This window comes from Alligator sinensis, unplaced genomic scaffold (assembly GCF_000455745.1).
Source record: "Alligator sinensis unplaced genomic scaffold, ASM45574v1 scaffold927_1, whole genome shotgun sequence".
In the NCBI taxonomy this organism is placed as follows: Eukaryota; Metazoa; Chordata; order Crocodylia; family Alligatoridae; genus Alligator; species Alligator sinensis.
The window spans coordinates 1,150,946-1,166,139 of record NW_005842155.1 but is presented as its reverse complement, the minus strand read 5'-3'; the positions used below and the strand labels follow the sequence as shown (position 1 = coordinate 1,166,139).

General features: G+C 39.8%; 1 protein-coding gene across 3 annotated transcripts in view; it reads right to left on the bottom strand.

Annotated features, from left to right (window-relative positions):
* Window positions 1-15,194, bottom strand: part of MYH11 (myosin heavy chain 11) — a 95,789-nt gene that overhangs the window by 25,774 nt on the left and 54,821 nt on the right. For all 3 annotated transcript variants that reach the window (XM_025206429.1, XM_006025582.3, XM_025206428.1), the window contains 17 exons: window positions 14,165-14,263; window positions 13,224-13,367; window positions 10,864-10,959; window positions 10,391-10,509; window positions 10,080-10,232; window positions 9,305-9,478; window positions 7,766-7,939; window positions 7,198-7,312; window positions 5,963-6,156; window positions 5,655-5,776; window positions 5,462-5,531; window positions 5,160-5,320; window positions 3,218-3,326; window positions 2,017-2,148; window positions 1,506-1,712; window positions 990-1,127; window positions 276-399 (listed from right to left, as the gene is read on the bottom strand). In XM_025206429.1, coding sequence (XP_025062214.1) covers window positions 276-399; window positions 990-1,127; window positions 1,506-1,712; window positions 2,017-2,148; window positions 3,218-3,326; window positions 5,160-5,320; window positions 5,462-5,531; window positions 5,655-5,776; window positions 5,963-6,156; window positions 7,198-7,312; window positions 7,766-7,939; window positions 9,305-9,478; window positions 10,080-10,232; window positions 10,391-10,509; window positions 10,864-10,959; window positions 13,224-13,367; window positions 14,165-14,263 — 2,331 coding nt within the window. The remainder of the gene's footprint in view (window positions 1-275; window positions 400-989; window positions 1,128-1,505; window positions 1,713-2,016; window positions 2,149-3,217; window positions 3,327-5,159; window positions 5,321-5,461; window positions 5,532-5,654; window positions 5,777-5,962; window positions 6,157-7,197; window positions 7,313-7,765; window positions 7,940-9,304; window positions 9,479-10,079; window positions 10,233-10,390; window positions 10,510-10,863; window positions 10,960-13,223; window positions 13,368-14,164; window positions 14,264-15,194) is intronic.

Genomic DNA, 15,194 nt, shown 5'->3' with positions numbered 1-15,194 from the left:
TGGCCTCAGCATAACGAACCTGGAAAACACCAGCAAAAATATGCATACAAAACAATTAAAATGACATTTGTACAGATTTAAAAAAAACTCAAGTTTTTTATTAAAATAAAATTGCTGTGTGATTGATTACAGAATTCCTTGTTTCAGTTTTTCCAGATTGACTGCTTTCAAATAAAACCCTGATGATGGATACACCCCCTCTTGTCTTTTTTAAAGTTGTCTTTTTAACATGTACCAAGTAAAAATTTATTTGAAATGTTTTTGGTTTCAAATACCTTCCAGTTCTGAAATCATAGATTCATGTTTGTTCTTCAGCTTCGTAAGGTTTTTGGCTTTTTCTTCTTCTTCTGCAAGATTTGTTGTTAAATCACTTACTCTCTCTTCAAGGATTTTTCTTTCCTTAAAAAAATACGGTACAAGGCTAAAAACCCTAGGGTACTGTCATCTTAAATGTCACATTTCCTGACAATATGATAAATTATGAAGAAGATAAAAAATGGTGGATACTTTTTTTGAGACTAACTAGATTACTGATCTTAAATTTTTAATACTCCCTCTGCAAATGCTACTAAGTATTTGGGCCCCGAATGAGGAAAGCCCCTCTTCAAGCAGACTCAAACAATTATGTTCAATTTAACAAATTAAAAGCAGTCAGTTTTGTGCACCGTGGAATGAGTCTGTTCTTGCTGAAGGCTAAGAAGGACTTTTCCTACAGATCTTACTTTACCACTATGGGGCTTTTTCCCAAAAATATTGTTGCCACTGTAGGACCCAGCAAGCCAAAGAAATGTACAGTTTGTATAATACTTTGGATGGTCTGGGATAAACATAACAGAGTTGTCGAAAACCTAGTCCAGACACAATGAGCTAATGGCCTGCTGTTAGTCTACACAACTGTGAGATTATGAAGTCCTTTGTGTGGTTAAAGAAAAGATTTTTTCATCTTGCACAGTTTTTTCAAAGTAGAAAACAGGACCCATAACACTAACTTTGGTTAGCTTGATGTTCTGATCTTCCATTACAAGAATGTCGTCTTCCATTTTCTTTATTCTGCCTTCTGCTGTTACTTTTTCAAGTTGTAGTTTTTGCCTTGCAGCTTCTTCTTCTTCCAGCTGGTCTTCAAGGTCCTTTTTGGGGAAAAGAAACCCAACAAAAAAAAACATGAAGTCTAGAAATAATAGCATCTAGATGTAACATTAAAGTCAGCCCAAGCCTATGTAGGTTCCATCACAAGCCTTTCTAGTGGCATGGAAGCAAAGATTTGGTTATCCAGGTATTGAGAAAAAGAATAAATTCATTCAGTACCTTAAATTCATTTTGGGGGCAGTTCTGGCATAAAGAATTAAATGTAGTTGAAAACAAGCTCAGTATTTCTACTACAGTGTAGCAGATACGTGTTCTACAAAGCACTATGTGGTAGCCATTTCCATAGGATCTGAAGGTGGCTTTTTCTCAGTGTTTTCAGTGAGGTAACATTTTTTATGAGCTGAATGTAAGCATGGTACCAGCATTTGTTGTTGCATCTTTTTCTTCTCTGCTTGTAGCTGCTGACTCCGCTCCTCCTCCTCTTCAATCCTGGCCTCCATTTCATGCAAGATCTCCTCCAACTCTTGCTTCTTAGCAGCTAGACGGACTCTCATCTCTTCAGCTTCAGCATATAATTCGGTCTCAGCCTGAAGCTGCTCCTGAAGGAGATTTTTTTCTTCGCAGAGCTATGCAGATAAAAAGGACACACAGTTACCACTTGGGTCACAAGTTACTGTTCTCTATTTCTCCTAGATTGCCACTGAGTACAGGTGAGGGCACCGATAGGAGGTCTGGAGGTTCATTCCCTTTGTGAATGGACATTGGACCTTCCATTAAAATGAACAACTGTCTTTCCACTGAATGCAATGGACTTTGATTCAGGTCCGTTTCCATTAGTAGGATCAGAAGCATAAGGGAGAAAAACCCTTCACTGATCATTTGTGATATTTTAGTGGTACAGAAAAGGAGTGGTACAGAGCTGTATGTCACCTGAGTGTGTTTCAGCTCCAGTTCTTTCAATTCACTCTCTGCTTTTTGTTGTCTTTCCTTAGTTCTCACTAGCTCTTCATCTTTGGCCTGCATTTCTTCTTCTTGGCGAGTGACTTGGAGCAGGGGCTTCACCTAAAAAACAAAATAGTGTAAGTTTTCACTATGTGCTTTAGTGAATTCTTAACAAGGAGGCCTTAATGACAGTTCTATAGATGTCTCTATCCTTTTATAGGTAGTGCCTACATCCAACTACATCCACTTGCTGTTCAAGCTTCTCTACACCAATGAGTTTCAACAGCACTGCTGTAACACCAGTTCAGTGTTAGGTTATTATTTCTTAATTCTTTAAGTTACACCAATTCTTTGACTTGCAAATGGGATTTATGCAGAAAGGGGACAATTAAAATCAGTTCTGATGTGGACTTCTGGCATAGGCACCTCTTTGTTAAAAGCGGAACTGAGTTTCACAAACTTATTTATCAGTGTTGCTGGAGACCATGTGAAAGGGTCAAATTTTTTAAAGAACCTCAAATCTGCCCTGATTACTTAAGATGCACAATGACCATATCTGCACGCATAAAAAGGCAATTTATACATGCAGATAGACCACTTGCAGATGCCATTGCCTTTTTCTTTGTGCAAAACAGGTTATTACTTAGGCATCATTATGAACATACAAAATTGAAGGCCACTTTTTGAAAACATATACCTTTATTAGTAGTAATGAAGACTGAATTTAGCCTGACCACATAGCTCAGGGAAAGCCTCAGTGTCCCAGTTACCAAACCCCAATGTCATCCTGTACCCTCAGATATATATTTTTATGCTTGCAAGAATCTCAATTTACTTTCTTCTTTCCTCTCTGTAATAAACTCATTTCATGTTCTTACATGAAATAAAAGATCTAAGCACTCTTTATGTCTTCTTGTGTGACTCATAGCTTAACTGCACTATGCACACTTATTTTCATTATCTGAATCAAGGTAGAAATAAATCCATATTTTTAGTAGTATTCCAAAAATACATTGAATAGTTTCCTGAATATGAGCATAATCCAAAATTCAATGAAGTCTTGCCAATGACTGAAAGTGACTTTGGAGTAGACCCTATGAGAAATACTTTTCCTTGTCCTAACATGACTTAATGCATTACTTCTAATATGAAATGCTGAAGAATAATCCACTTAACAAGAATCACTCACTTTTGTGAACAGTCTCCACCACTGCCAGTTCCTCAGCTTCAGATAAGCAGAACAGTTTCTCTGAATGACCTTCATTGCTGTCAGCTGCTGCTGTCTCTTGGCAAAGGCTCTATGGTTAAATACAAAATAAATTTTTACAACTGATCTGATGGGACTGAGTGAAATTGTCTGCAGGATATACTTAATTCAAATGAAGCAACCCCAAAATGTCTCTTGATTCTGTGGCAATGTTTGAAATGTCTGCTGCAAATTTTTTTGTCACTTAGAAAGCACATCTGATTTGTGGTTCCCACAGTTTTTATTTTTATAGATTTCATAGACATTAGGGCTGGAAGGGGCCTTGCAAGATTATTGGGTCCAGTCCCCTGCCCAAGGGGCAAGAAGTCAGTGGGGTTCAGATCACCCCAGCAAGATAAGTATCCAAGTATTTCTTAAAGGTATCCAGAGTAGGTGCTTGCACCACTTCTGGGGGAATCTATTTTAGACTCTGGAGACTTGGATGGTAAAGAAGTTTCTCTTTATGTCCAGCCTAAAACAGTCTTCCAGCAGTTTATGGCCATTAGACCTTGTCTTCCCTTGGGGTGCCCTGGTGAATAAATGTTCTCCCAGTTCCTGATGCACACCCCTTATATATTTATAGGCTGACACCAAGTCCTCCCTGAGCCTTCACTTCTCCAGGCTGAAGAGTCCCATGCCTCTCAGCGTCTCATAAGGCCTGTTCTCTCGATCTCTAATCGTGTGTGTGGGCTCTCCTCTGGGGTCCCTCAATCTTTTCCACATCCTTTCTAAAGTGTGGACCCAAGAACTGGATGCAGTCATCCAGCTACAGCCTCACCATGGCCAAGTAAAGCGGGAGGATGACTTCTTGGGTCTTGCTTGAGATGCACTGAGTGAGCCAGAGTTTTATTTGCTTTGCTGGCTGCGGCATCACATTGGTGGCTCATGTTCATCTTGGGGTTAATGATGACCCCCAAGTTTCTTTTGGTCGTGGTGCTAGTGAGTGTAGCACTGCCGAGCCTGTAAGTATGACATGGGTTTTTTCTCCCGAGGGTTTTTTCTCCTTGCATTTCTCTGTGTTGAATGTCATCAGGTTTTGATCCACCCACCTTGTGAGCCTGTCCAGGTCCACCTGAATTGCCTGCCTATCCTCTAGCATGACCACACTTCTCCATAATTTGGTGTTGTCTGCAAATGTAGCCAGTCCATTTCTGACACCCAAATCCAGATCATTTATGAAATGGTCTAATTATATGATGGTCTAATTTATGATGGTCTAATTACAGAAGTGGGCTCAAGCCACCAACAATGGACCTAGTTTGGGAGATGGACATTTCCAGGGCACAAGTCCTCAGAAATTGTGTTCCATTGCAACATTTAATCATACTATATTGAAAATTGTTTGTTTAGTAGTATGAGGTGAATATAGGGGAAGGTGAATTCATTTGTGAATATAGGGGAAGGGTCATTACTGCTAAAGTTTTTGTGGTTGGTTTTGAGCTCCTAGACTGCTCAGAATGCTTAAATTAATTAGGAAAAAAGGCCAGGTGATTCAAATGCCTGGTGCTTCAAGTTCAAGGTGTAGAACGGTAGGTTAAATATTTTATATCAGGAGCTGTATTGTTTGTATTGTGGCAGGACTTAAAATCCAGTTATAGATAAGGATTCTCAGGTGCTAGATGCTGTATAAACACATTCAAAGGAGATAGTCCTTCCTCCAAATAGCTTGATGTCTAAGTAGATTTACCATGCTAGTCATCTATTAGGAACAAGACAAGATTCCTCTTACATGTAAATGAAACATGTAAAGCATTAGGTACTACTGAAGCGGAAACCACATGCAGTATTAACAAATCCTCAACTGTAATGCAAACAATTACGTACTCCAATACAGATATATATTATTGCCACAGACATTATTTTGGTGCTGAGGAAAGGGGCTTACTTTCTTGCCAGGTAGCCTCGGCATTGAGCCTGGAAAGCAATAATGATATCTGTGATCTTCAAATCTCTTTCCTCTTCCAGATGAGCCAGCACACCAGTTCTGAAGAAGATTTTACTTTGTCCAATTCTGAACAAGTTGGGATCAAGTTCTAATGCTTTAATCTGTAGGGAGAAGAATAAAAACATTGTATTGATTCTGTTGTTACAGTAGAGTCTCAAAATATCTTTTGACAGAATACTCTTTATGCTGTTTTCAGGGAAGTAACCATTTCCATGTAAAATGTATGTCCTGACTTTGCTCACCATCAGTATGCAGGCCTGTTTTCCATCCATAAATCCTTTAGGAATAGCACTTGCAGCAAGAATTTCATATCTGTAAACAAAGGTGGCAGAGAAGTTAAAAACAGATGACTTAGCACAGATCTGATCTTATTTTTAGTCAACCCAAATGCTTACGACAGCATCTGAAACATAAGTTATTATATAGGTGTCCTACCGCTGGCGGAATTCCTGGAAGACAATTCTGTTGGGGAATCCCTGTCGGCAGATACGAATGCCTTCCAAGACACCATTGCATCGCAACTGCTCCAACACTAAATGGGCATCCAGTTTGCCAGCCTGTGAAATGAGGGCATTTTACAGTTATAGCACACAAACTGAGAAAAGAAGGTAAAAATTCAGACTGGATACGTGCAGTGGCAGACATCACTCTGGCATTTAGTTTGTTATTATAACAACAAGTAGAATTTTACAAAATTAATGTAGCATATGCCAAATTTGAAAACTTCAGCATTAGTTATTTACCCTTTTTTCATGATTTGGAATGATACAGCGGACGAAGTTTGGATTCGTGTTTCTTAGGGTGGTCATCAACTTAGTCAGCTGCTCCTTGTACAGTTGCCCAACAGTACGGAACATGCCCTTCTTGGCTTTTGAAGCACTAGGAAGGGTACTTTCAGTCACCTTTGCCATCTGGTCCAGGCCCACTATGCGGTCAACTGAAATGAAAAAGCAAATATGAATGGAACCTCTCCCATGAACTGTCTTCAAAGTTCATTATTTCTGACAGTAGCTGTTCTGCATGTTCTGTTAAGATCTAACATAAAGTAAAAATATAGTATTTTGATGGCACTACAGGAATGAGAATTAACAATAGTAGTAACTGCAGTAGAAAAGATTATAATCATAAGACCTATTTAGTGAGCTGCTTCTGTGTCAGCATTGAAAATGTTGTTGTCAGTACCAGACAACAGAAAAAAGTGCTTCTGAATGCAGAGTCAATGTAGAGGATACATACACTACTTCAGTCTGATCTAATTGATCCTCTCTCACAAGGCCTATATGTCAAGAAACTGGTTGTCCAGTAAGTCAATGCCAGAATGAGGAAATGAAGCCACACTTTTGACTCCCACCCTAGTATACTATCCACTGAGCCATACTCCTTCAAAACCTTCAGAGTCACCTCCCCTGAAAATCCAGAGGTTCTTTCCTACGCTAGTCAGAAAAAAAAACAGGGTTCTGCTATTTACATATTATTGCTGTTTAATAATAATACATTAAAATCTTACATTTGTGTAATTTGTTTGGTTTTAAAGTACTACGTTGTCTTTCTCTCACACACACACACACACACACATTCTTCCTTGGCCCACTCAAATGTAGTTTAAACTATACTTCATTGGCGATGACCACACAGATTGCACACAATCATTTTTAAACAGCAAAAATAACTTAAATTGAATAAACTCCCTAATGTGATATACTCAGCAACACTTGAATGCTGTATCTTCATCTTGATATTTTTAAATGTTATTTTTAAGGAAGAAATTGATTGGTTTCTGTTTAAAATACTTTCCACAAGTTTATTTTGTAGAATTTTAAAAGGTTGGGGAATAGGATGTTAATGGCTTGGTCACTTCTATCCTTTCTATTTTGTTGCCTTGTCCTGTACCTGGGATGAAAAGCAATCAGAATTGTTTTCCAAAGAATGATCCTGAGCCATCCATACCATATTACAAGTTTAGAATTCAGATTCATACCATCTTTCCAAAGATCTGCTACAAATTTGTCTGAAGACTGGTTGAGCAAAGAAGTCACATTGTCATTTAATGGATCCATGTTCTTCGTAAGCCAGGCACTCGCATCGTAGTTAACCTTTAGAAAATATCACTGATTTAGAAATCTATGCTCAGTGAAAAATTTCAATAGTGATGGTCCTGATCTGGCACTACTGCAGCTCAGCTAATGAATAACAAAAACAGCATGAAATGCCCACTATACATGCGATTGGCTTTTCAGGGTGACAGTCCTGCAGCCTTATTCCTATCAGGGAATCTGTACTGTCTTGTGATTTTCAGAGTACTCACCACTGAATAATTCTGCTCTAATGGGTTTCATTGTTGCCTTAACTTCAGCTGAGTTAGGGCAACAGGGAATGTTTAAGAAAATACCAGTCTCTATGCTACGTTTTACTCCAGCTACTCTTAATCAATTCAAGGACTTCGATTCCATTTCTTGCCAATCTTTTTAATCTTGGCTGTACTTTTTACCATTTGAGCATTAGAATTAAAAGCTGTAATAGTGAAATAGTTTAGTCGTATCCAATACCTTTCCTGCATAGTGGATTATGGAGAACTCTGTTTTATCTTTGAGTTGTTTGGGTTTCTGGAATTTGGTATGGTTGCCTTGTTCTTGACAGAGTTTCTCTACAAAGGATGTGTCCGTGGCTTTTGGGAACCAGCACTCTTCATCCAGGAGAGCCAGGACACCAGGAGGGTTGTTCTGTAAAGTGAGCAGCAGTATATCAGCATAAACAAGTCAATCATTGCAATAAAATAACTCCATCTTCTATTTCCTCCATGTTCTTAAACTGGCCATACAGCAATGGATCCCAAAAATCTTATACAAGCTGCTTGTTGGATTGCATGAAGCCCCTATGCTGCTGTGACAGAGCAGCTGCGGTGCTCTGTCCCTTTAAGGGCTGGAGCAGGCAGCCAGCAGGTGCCTGATTAGGGTGGCCATTTTAATACCCACTCTCAAGGCTGGAGCAGCAGTTTACTGCCAGCCAGCAAGGGAGAAACATCACCTGGCTGAGTTACTGCTCCAGGAACAGCTTGGAGGTAAGGGAAGGGGCTATGGCGATGGCTGGAGGCCCCGGGTCCTGGGCATGACCTAAAACTGGGAGGTAGAGAGGCCTGGTGGGACTGCCTGTGGTGGGGCAGTGCCATCTAAATACCAGGACCGCAAACCTCCACAGTGAAAGGCAGGTCAGGGAGCCTTAATGACCCTAGCCCCCACCACCTGGTGGGTAGTATGTGAGCAAAGGGGGGACGGGGAGGGGCCAGGCTAGGTAGTTGAAGCTCCTGAGCCCTAAAGGGGTGGAGGACCCTGGTGAGGTGGGCCAGGTACGCTGTGAGAAGGCACCTGAGCCTGCAGGGGTGGAGGACCCCAAGCCTTAATGAGAGGGCAGAGAGGTAACTCCAAAGAGGAGGCAAAGCCCTAGTGAGAGGGCAGAGAGGGAGCCCCAAGGAAGGGGCAAGAAAAGCGTGAAGCCTAGTGAGGGGCTAGGGGCGAAGCTGGCCCAGAGTTTGATAATTGACCAGCCACCACTCAGATGAGGGTCATGGGAGAGACTCAAAAGGCTGTGCCAGGGCTGGCCAAGGGGCAAAGAGTTAAGCCCAATGGCCCTATGGGGTCATGGGAGCAAAGGCAGTGTGAAAGAGTCCCAGGATGGGTGGTGTGGAAAAGGCCTGCTGAGAGCAGGTAGAGTGGAAGAGGCCCTGATGAGAGAGGGGTGATGTGAGTGTGACCCAGAACAGGGTGGTAAGACAGAGACCTAACTCTGTACTGAGTCTGGCCCAGCCTCAAGCTGGAGTACTACCAGACTGTGTGTGTTATCTGTGAGGCACGGGAGGTCGTAAAAGGGGAGGTTGGAGCATGTACATATCGCCCTCTAACACTGGGTGCTCAAAGGGCACCCTTCATTCCTAATTAACACCTCAATTAAATTACAATAAGGCATGGCAGACAAGCAAGGCAGGCAGTTTGCCCATAAACAGGAGGTGGATCGAAATTGAGATTGGGCCTGGAAGTTTGCCTCGTCACAGCTGTCTATACAGTATCCCTCCTATACACATGGAAACTTACTGGTCTTTCAATCAGCTCAATGCAGGGTTGCAGATCAAGGCCAAAATCAATGAAATTCCATTCAATACCCTCCCGCTGATATTCCTCTTGCTCCAGTATGAACATTGTATGATTGAAAAGCTGCTGAAGTTTCTCATTAGTGTAATTGATGCACAACTGCTCAAAAGAATTGATCTGAAAACAAGGCAAAATGATTGAATTACTAACCTTAAAAAGATATGTACAATTTGGATAATATAAAGAAATGTAGAATCTTTTATTTCTTTTCCTAGCAATGATCATTCATTTAGCAGCAGAATAAATTCTAGTAACCTGGTTTGGGCTTTCTTTGGAAAAAAAAAGGAAAACCTTTTATTCAGTAGGTTAACCATGAACAAGAAAGTTTTTTTTTTTTTGTTTTTTTTTCAATTCTGCATGTAATTGCCAGCATTTCTGTATATACAGTTCTTCATCACTGAAAAAGCAGAAGTCTGTGCTCTTCCTATGTCTATACACTCAAATTAGGTGTTTACAAATGCCAAGTGCTAAGTGTATTCCCAGCCCATACAGATCTATCATGCTGGCTAAAATCTCAGTCTTCCTTTGACAACAGAAGAGGTGATGGAAGCCAATGGACTCACTGACCCTGTAGGGGTCTTGTCCACTTGGTTCTTAGTGTAGGATCAGCCTCTCAGACATTTAGAAAAATAGAGAGAAATAAATTAACTAAATGAACAGACTGAATAGACAATGAGCATGAAGTTAAAGAGTTCCCCTTGTGTCCAACAGTGCATACCTCAAAAATCTCAAATCCAGCAATATCAAGGATGCCCAAGAAGGAGGCTCCTTGTCTTCTTGTTTTATCCAGAGCTTTGTTTACACGAGCAAGAATCCAATGGAAAAGACGTTCATATTTTGCCTTGGCTAAAGCCTCCACTGCAAAATCTGCCTGTTAGGGGCAAGGTGAGAAAATGAAATGAATGAAGCAATCAAAATCAGATGCTAATTTCTGAATGAACAATAAGTGGGGCACGGAGAGGGCTGTCCTTTCAACTATCATCATTGTTTTTAAAAAACGAACATTAGTATCATTCAACAAATCGATACCTGCTCTTTGGTCTGAGCTTTCTGAACAACATCCCGTCCAACCTTGATGCGTGGTGTGAGGATTGCCCTCGTGAAATCTGTCACATTAATACCCATCAGGTGGCATACTTTTTGGGCAGCTACAATGAAAAGAGCAAAATTTCATTTCACAATGCATTTTCTTCTTGCTGGGTTAACAAATATGAAATGCTAGCAGTATAACCAGTATGTAACTAATTAATCCTTTCCATTACAATATCTCCATTATGAATGTGCAAAAGTGATTCCACAGGTATCCTTCACAATACCAGAAACACACGGATTATTTTGCAATTTCTGAACTCAAGATCACTAGATAAGATAAACATTAATTTGGCTGATTTAAAGCATGGAATCTCTCAATAACTAATGGATCAGTGGAAGTCACGAATGAAATTGATAAGAAATGCATTTACTTAACAGTCATTTTATTGATAATCAAAGAAAAAATATACCAGTGTTGTCTGGCATAGAAGCTTGATCTGTATTCCTCTCTTTCTTGAAAACAATATTGCCCAATTGCAGGACAGATGAAACCACTTTCAGCATAGCTGCAAAATAAATAATGAAAATTTAAAGAGTAGAAGATTGGGACTTAGTTCCAACAATATAAGCACTAGATATAAAACCAAAACAGATCTGAGCTATTTTGTAAGGCAGGCCACATTTTAACTAAGATTATATCTCATGGACTTTCTCTTTCAGAATAATATGGGGAAAACACCAAATGTACAGTTAAGGCAAGTGACTAAATAGAGAAGTAATGTTATGAACATGAACAGCATGTGCCCCCAGCAGCTAGGAGGGCACAGCTGCGGTGGCGGTGGCAGGAGCGCAGTGGCAGCGGTGGGAGCATGGCGGCGGTGAGCTTCCGCAGATGCCGCCAGCACTGTCAGTGGTGAGAGGTGGTGAGTAGGGGTCAGTGACCACCTGCAGGTGCCACCGGCAGTGATGTCATCGGCCAGCAGGTATTGCTGACCGCCCGCAGACTCCGCTGGCAATGTTGGTGGCAGGGTGGCGAGTGGCGACCGCCCGCAGGCGCTGCTGGCAGTGTTGGCAGGGGTGCACCACCATGCTCAGGGGGTGTACATGCACCCGCATGCACTCCCTACATGTCATCCCTGGTTATGAAAATAGTTAATACATCTATAGATGACTTTGAATGCATTTTAACATCCAGAAATAAGGAATAACATCCAGAACCATTTGATCAGTCAGCTATCAATGGACCTTTCTGATAGTACTCTTGCACAGTTTAGAAATGTACAGTATGCATAGTAACAGTCTTAAACCTACTTTTAAAATCAAAAGTATTTGCAAACTATTTTCAGTGTAAAATATTTTTGTAGCAATTTAAGACGCTATTCTTGGAAAGACTTATGTACATGTTTAACTTTACTTGTGCATGTCTTTTCAGGATCTCTGCATTAACATAATACTGCATTACTTCATATACTAAAGTATACTGTCACTTCATAAACTGGGTTGTATTTCAGGGAGCTGATTCTTTTAATATGCTTGTACAGGAGAATATTGAGTCTTTAGTAGATTAATATTTTAGGGTTCAAAACAAGGTGCTAACTCAGAAAATTCCATCAATGCCAAGAAGCAGTACAAACATCAATCCCCCTCCTAAATTTGAATGGAATTGGCTGAGGCCAGAATTTATGCCCCAATCCAGCAAGGTGCAACATTTTCTCTCAACAGGGTTATCATCTTCAATTACTGATTAAGCCAGTGGAAGCTAATGATGCTCTGCACTTCATAGTACCCACAGACTCAGTTTTTGATTGACATGGTCAAGTGACAAGATCCTCATTATTCTGGCCAGTAGGTGTCACCTCAAGCATGAAAATTCAGACTATCAGGACACACACACACACACACACACACACACACACACACAAATATGTTCATATGAAAAGCAAGAGTTGCTAGAGTTATTCAATTCACATCTGCCAGGCATGTATTCTGAAATCAGTTCTAAGTTGTTTTCCTCTGCCCTGAATCTACAAATACACATATTAACTGTTCAAAACAGGCCCATTACTTTCAGAATTAAATCATAACATTCTGCAACTTTCTTCTTGGTCATCATTGCTAGAAAGCATCTAAAATTAGCTTTAAATGGTCATTAATACTGTTAGATCTGGCCTGAATTCAGCCACCTGTACTGAGCATGTATGTAGTCTCTTGGCAAGAATGCTTAAAAAGTCTCTCATTTAATAGCCATGTGTTACTTTTCAAAGGGCTAATTGTTATAATACTAGTGCATGCTGACAACTGTACTGATTGTCTGGAATTCACAAGGGTTTGGAATTCATGTGATGTTCCTTCTACAAGCAGCTTTCCTGGGACTCATAATTTATAAGATTGATGAAAAAAACCCCTTTGTAATTAATCAGTAAAACAGACTGAAAACATTTGTAGAAATGATTTCAGTCGAGCCACATTTAAATTGCTACACTGCACTGTTCAGTATATTGGTACTTATCTTGTGCATTATAAAGAACTATAACATCAGAGTTATTTGCTCAAATTCTAATGCACATAGTAAATTTTCAACATCTTACAACTGAATGATAAGCCAGGCTCTTGCCAATTTAACCCTAGGATTTTCAAAGATGTGCCATGTTTGCCTCACTCTGATCCTTTTCAGTGGGGGGTGGGTGATATCAGTACCCCTCTTAACTTGTTGCCTGGGGCAGATGCTCCTTTCTCCCACCCCTAGTTATGCTACTGCCAATTTTTCTCGGTGCTATAAATTGATGCTGTAGGTCATTTACTTGATTTACAGCTTACTACCAATTCTTACCAGTCTGCTCCTCTTCATTGAAACCCATAATTGCCATAGCTTCCAAGGTTTCTTGGAACATCTCATCATCTTGCTGAGAAGGAATAGGCACATAGCCATTAGATAAAAAGGTATAGTTGTTGAAACCTTCAAGCAATAATTCACCTAAAAGTTGGAAGAAAAATGATTTAAGGGTAAGAAAAAAGAAAAAACAAACCCCAACAACAACTAGATTTCTAGTGAATGGCGTCAGCTTTGATTGACCAGAGTGTTCAGTCTGGTTAAGTCTTCAACTCTCTGGACAATTAAGTCTTTTCCATTGATCCAACAAAGACAAAAATCAGTGGTCTGGCCAACTGAGGTTTCCCTTCATGTAAGGGACATTAGCTGTACTTGCATGACAGACTAACTTTTCAAAATTGACTAGTGATTTTTGGATGCCTCAAGTTTTCTGTGCCTACATTTAGGAGACATTTTTGAACAATATAAGCTGATAGTTGCCTATAAGAGTGGGAGGCCTAAAGCCTACTTATATCCTAGCAACTCTTAGCTGCTGGAATGAACCTTATAGCTTCATTTACATCACATGCTATAAGGCACTTTGCACTCTGTAGACAGTCTAGGTTCTCATCAAACTTTTTCTCATTTGATGCATTTTCTGATGAAAATTCCACAATTTTATTTAGCCTTTTTATCCCTAGGAATTTGCACCTTCTTTGCTTCCCTCTGGGGTAACTGTTGAACTGCAAACCACCAGTAATGAACAGATGCACATAAAATGAGGTGTTTTCTATAAATTTAATATAAGTGGAATTGTTTAGATTAGCCAAGGAAGTAGTTATGCATAGCAAGGACTGAATGACATTACAAATGGAGGAATTAAGATCAATTATCTAACTGAGTCATTAGCAACTAAGCTCAGATTGTCCAATTTAAACTAAGATCATTAGCAAGAAACTTACTTTTCATTTGTTCAGAAGCTCCCGCGAGCAAGTAGTAAAAGATATGAAACGTCCGCTCATCTCTAGCCTGGCGAATAGCACGGGACTTTTCCAGCAAATCTATTTGTCATTTATGTTAAAGAAAATCTGAACAGCATATTTCAGTTAGCACATCCTCATAAAACCACCTGCAGTAGCACCTTTAGGAGCACCTGTCAGATATTTGTTGTCTCTGTCTAACATGAACAAACACTTGCTTCAGCAGTCACTTAATACCAGGCACAATGCTTATTGCTTAGTTGTATCATTCACAGTACAGTATTACTACCATTGGGTAATACTGTGTTTAGTTAGTACAACAATCCCATATCACATCTTTTGCTGTATGATAAATGCTGTTAATTTAGTTGGTAGATGTTACAGGTGGACCTAAGTATTTGCAGAATTACGTCTATCTAAATAGGTTATATGATACCTGTCAGGTCATGCTGTGATATCCTCCTTCCTCAAGTGAAACACATTGCAGAATCATATCCTAATTTTCTTTTTCAGCATCAACTCCTGTGTCTAGTCATCCTAACGCCTGCCCAGAAGTATCACTTTCTAGACCAGCATTTTAGATATACAAGTAAAATATATTGTTCATTACCTTTAAATGATTACCCAACCTGCTAAAATTAGAGCTGGCAATAATATAAATATGCCTCCCCACTCAGCAAGCATTTCATTGCAAAAATGTTGCCATATCAGTGCTTTTAAGTCCTTCATCTTGCATCCTGGGGCTCAGTGGGAACAGAAGCAGTTTTAGTTCTTAAACCATATTTTTTCAAGCTGCCAACATTTTCTCTGTCCTTTAGTATAACTTGCCTCAGAAACAAGGGGAAGAAAGCTGTGTCTAATAAACTGTTTCAGCTTTGTGAAATGCTGTTGATTCTATATTCGACAGAGAAATGTTGTCTCCAGAGCCTGTCATAAACCTTCATCTATTGGATTGAATATATTGCAAAGAAAAGGAGCAAAGCACTTAATCTAACCATGTATTTGTTTTTCC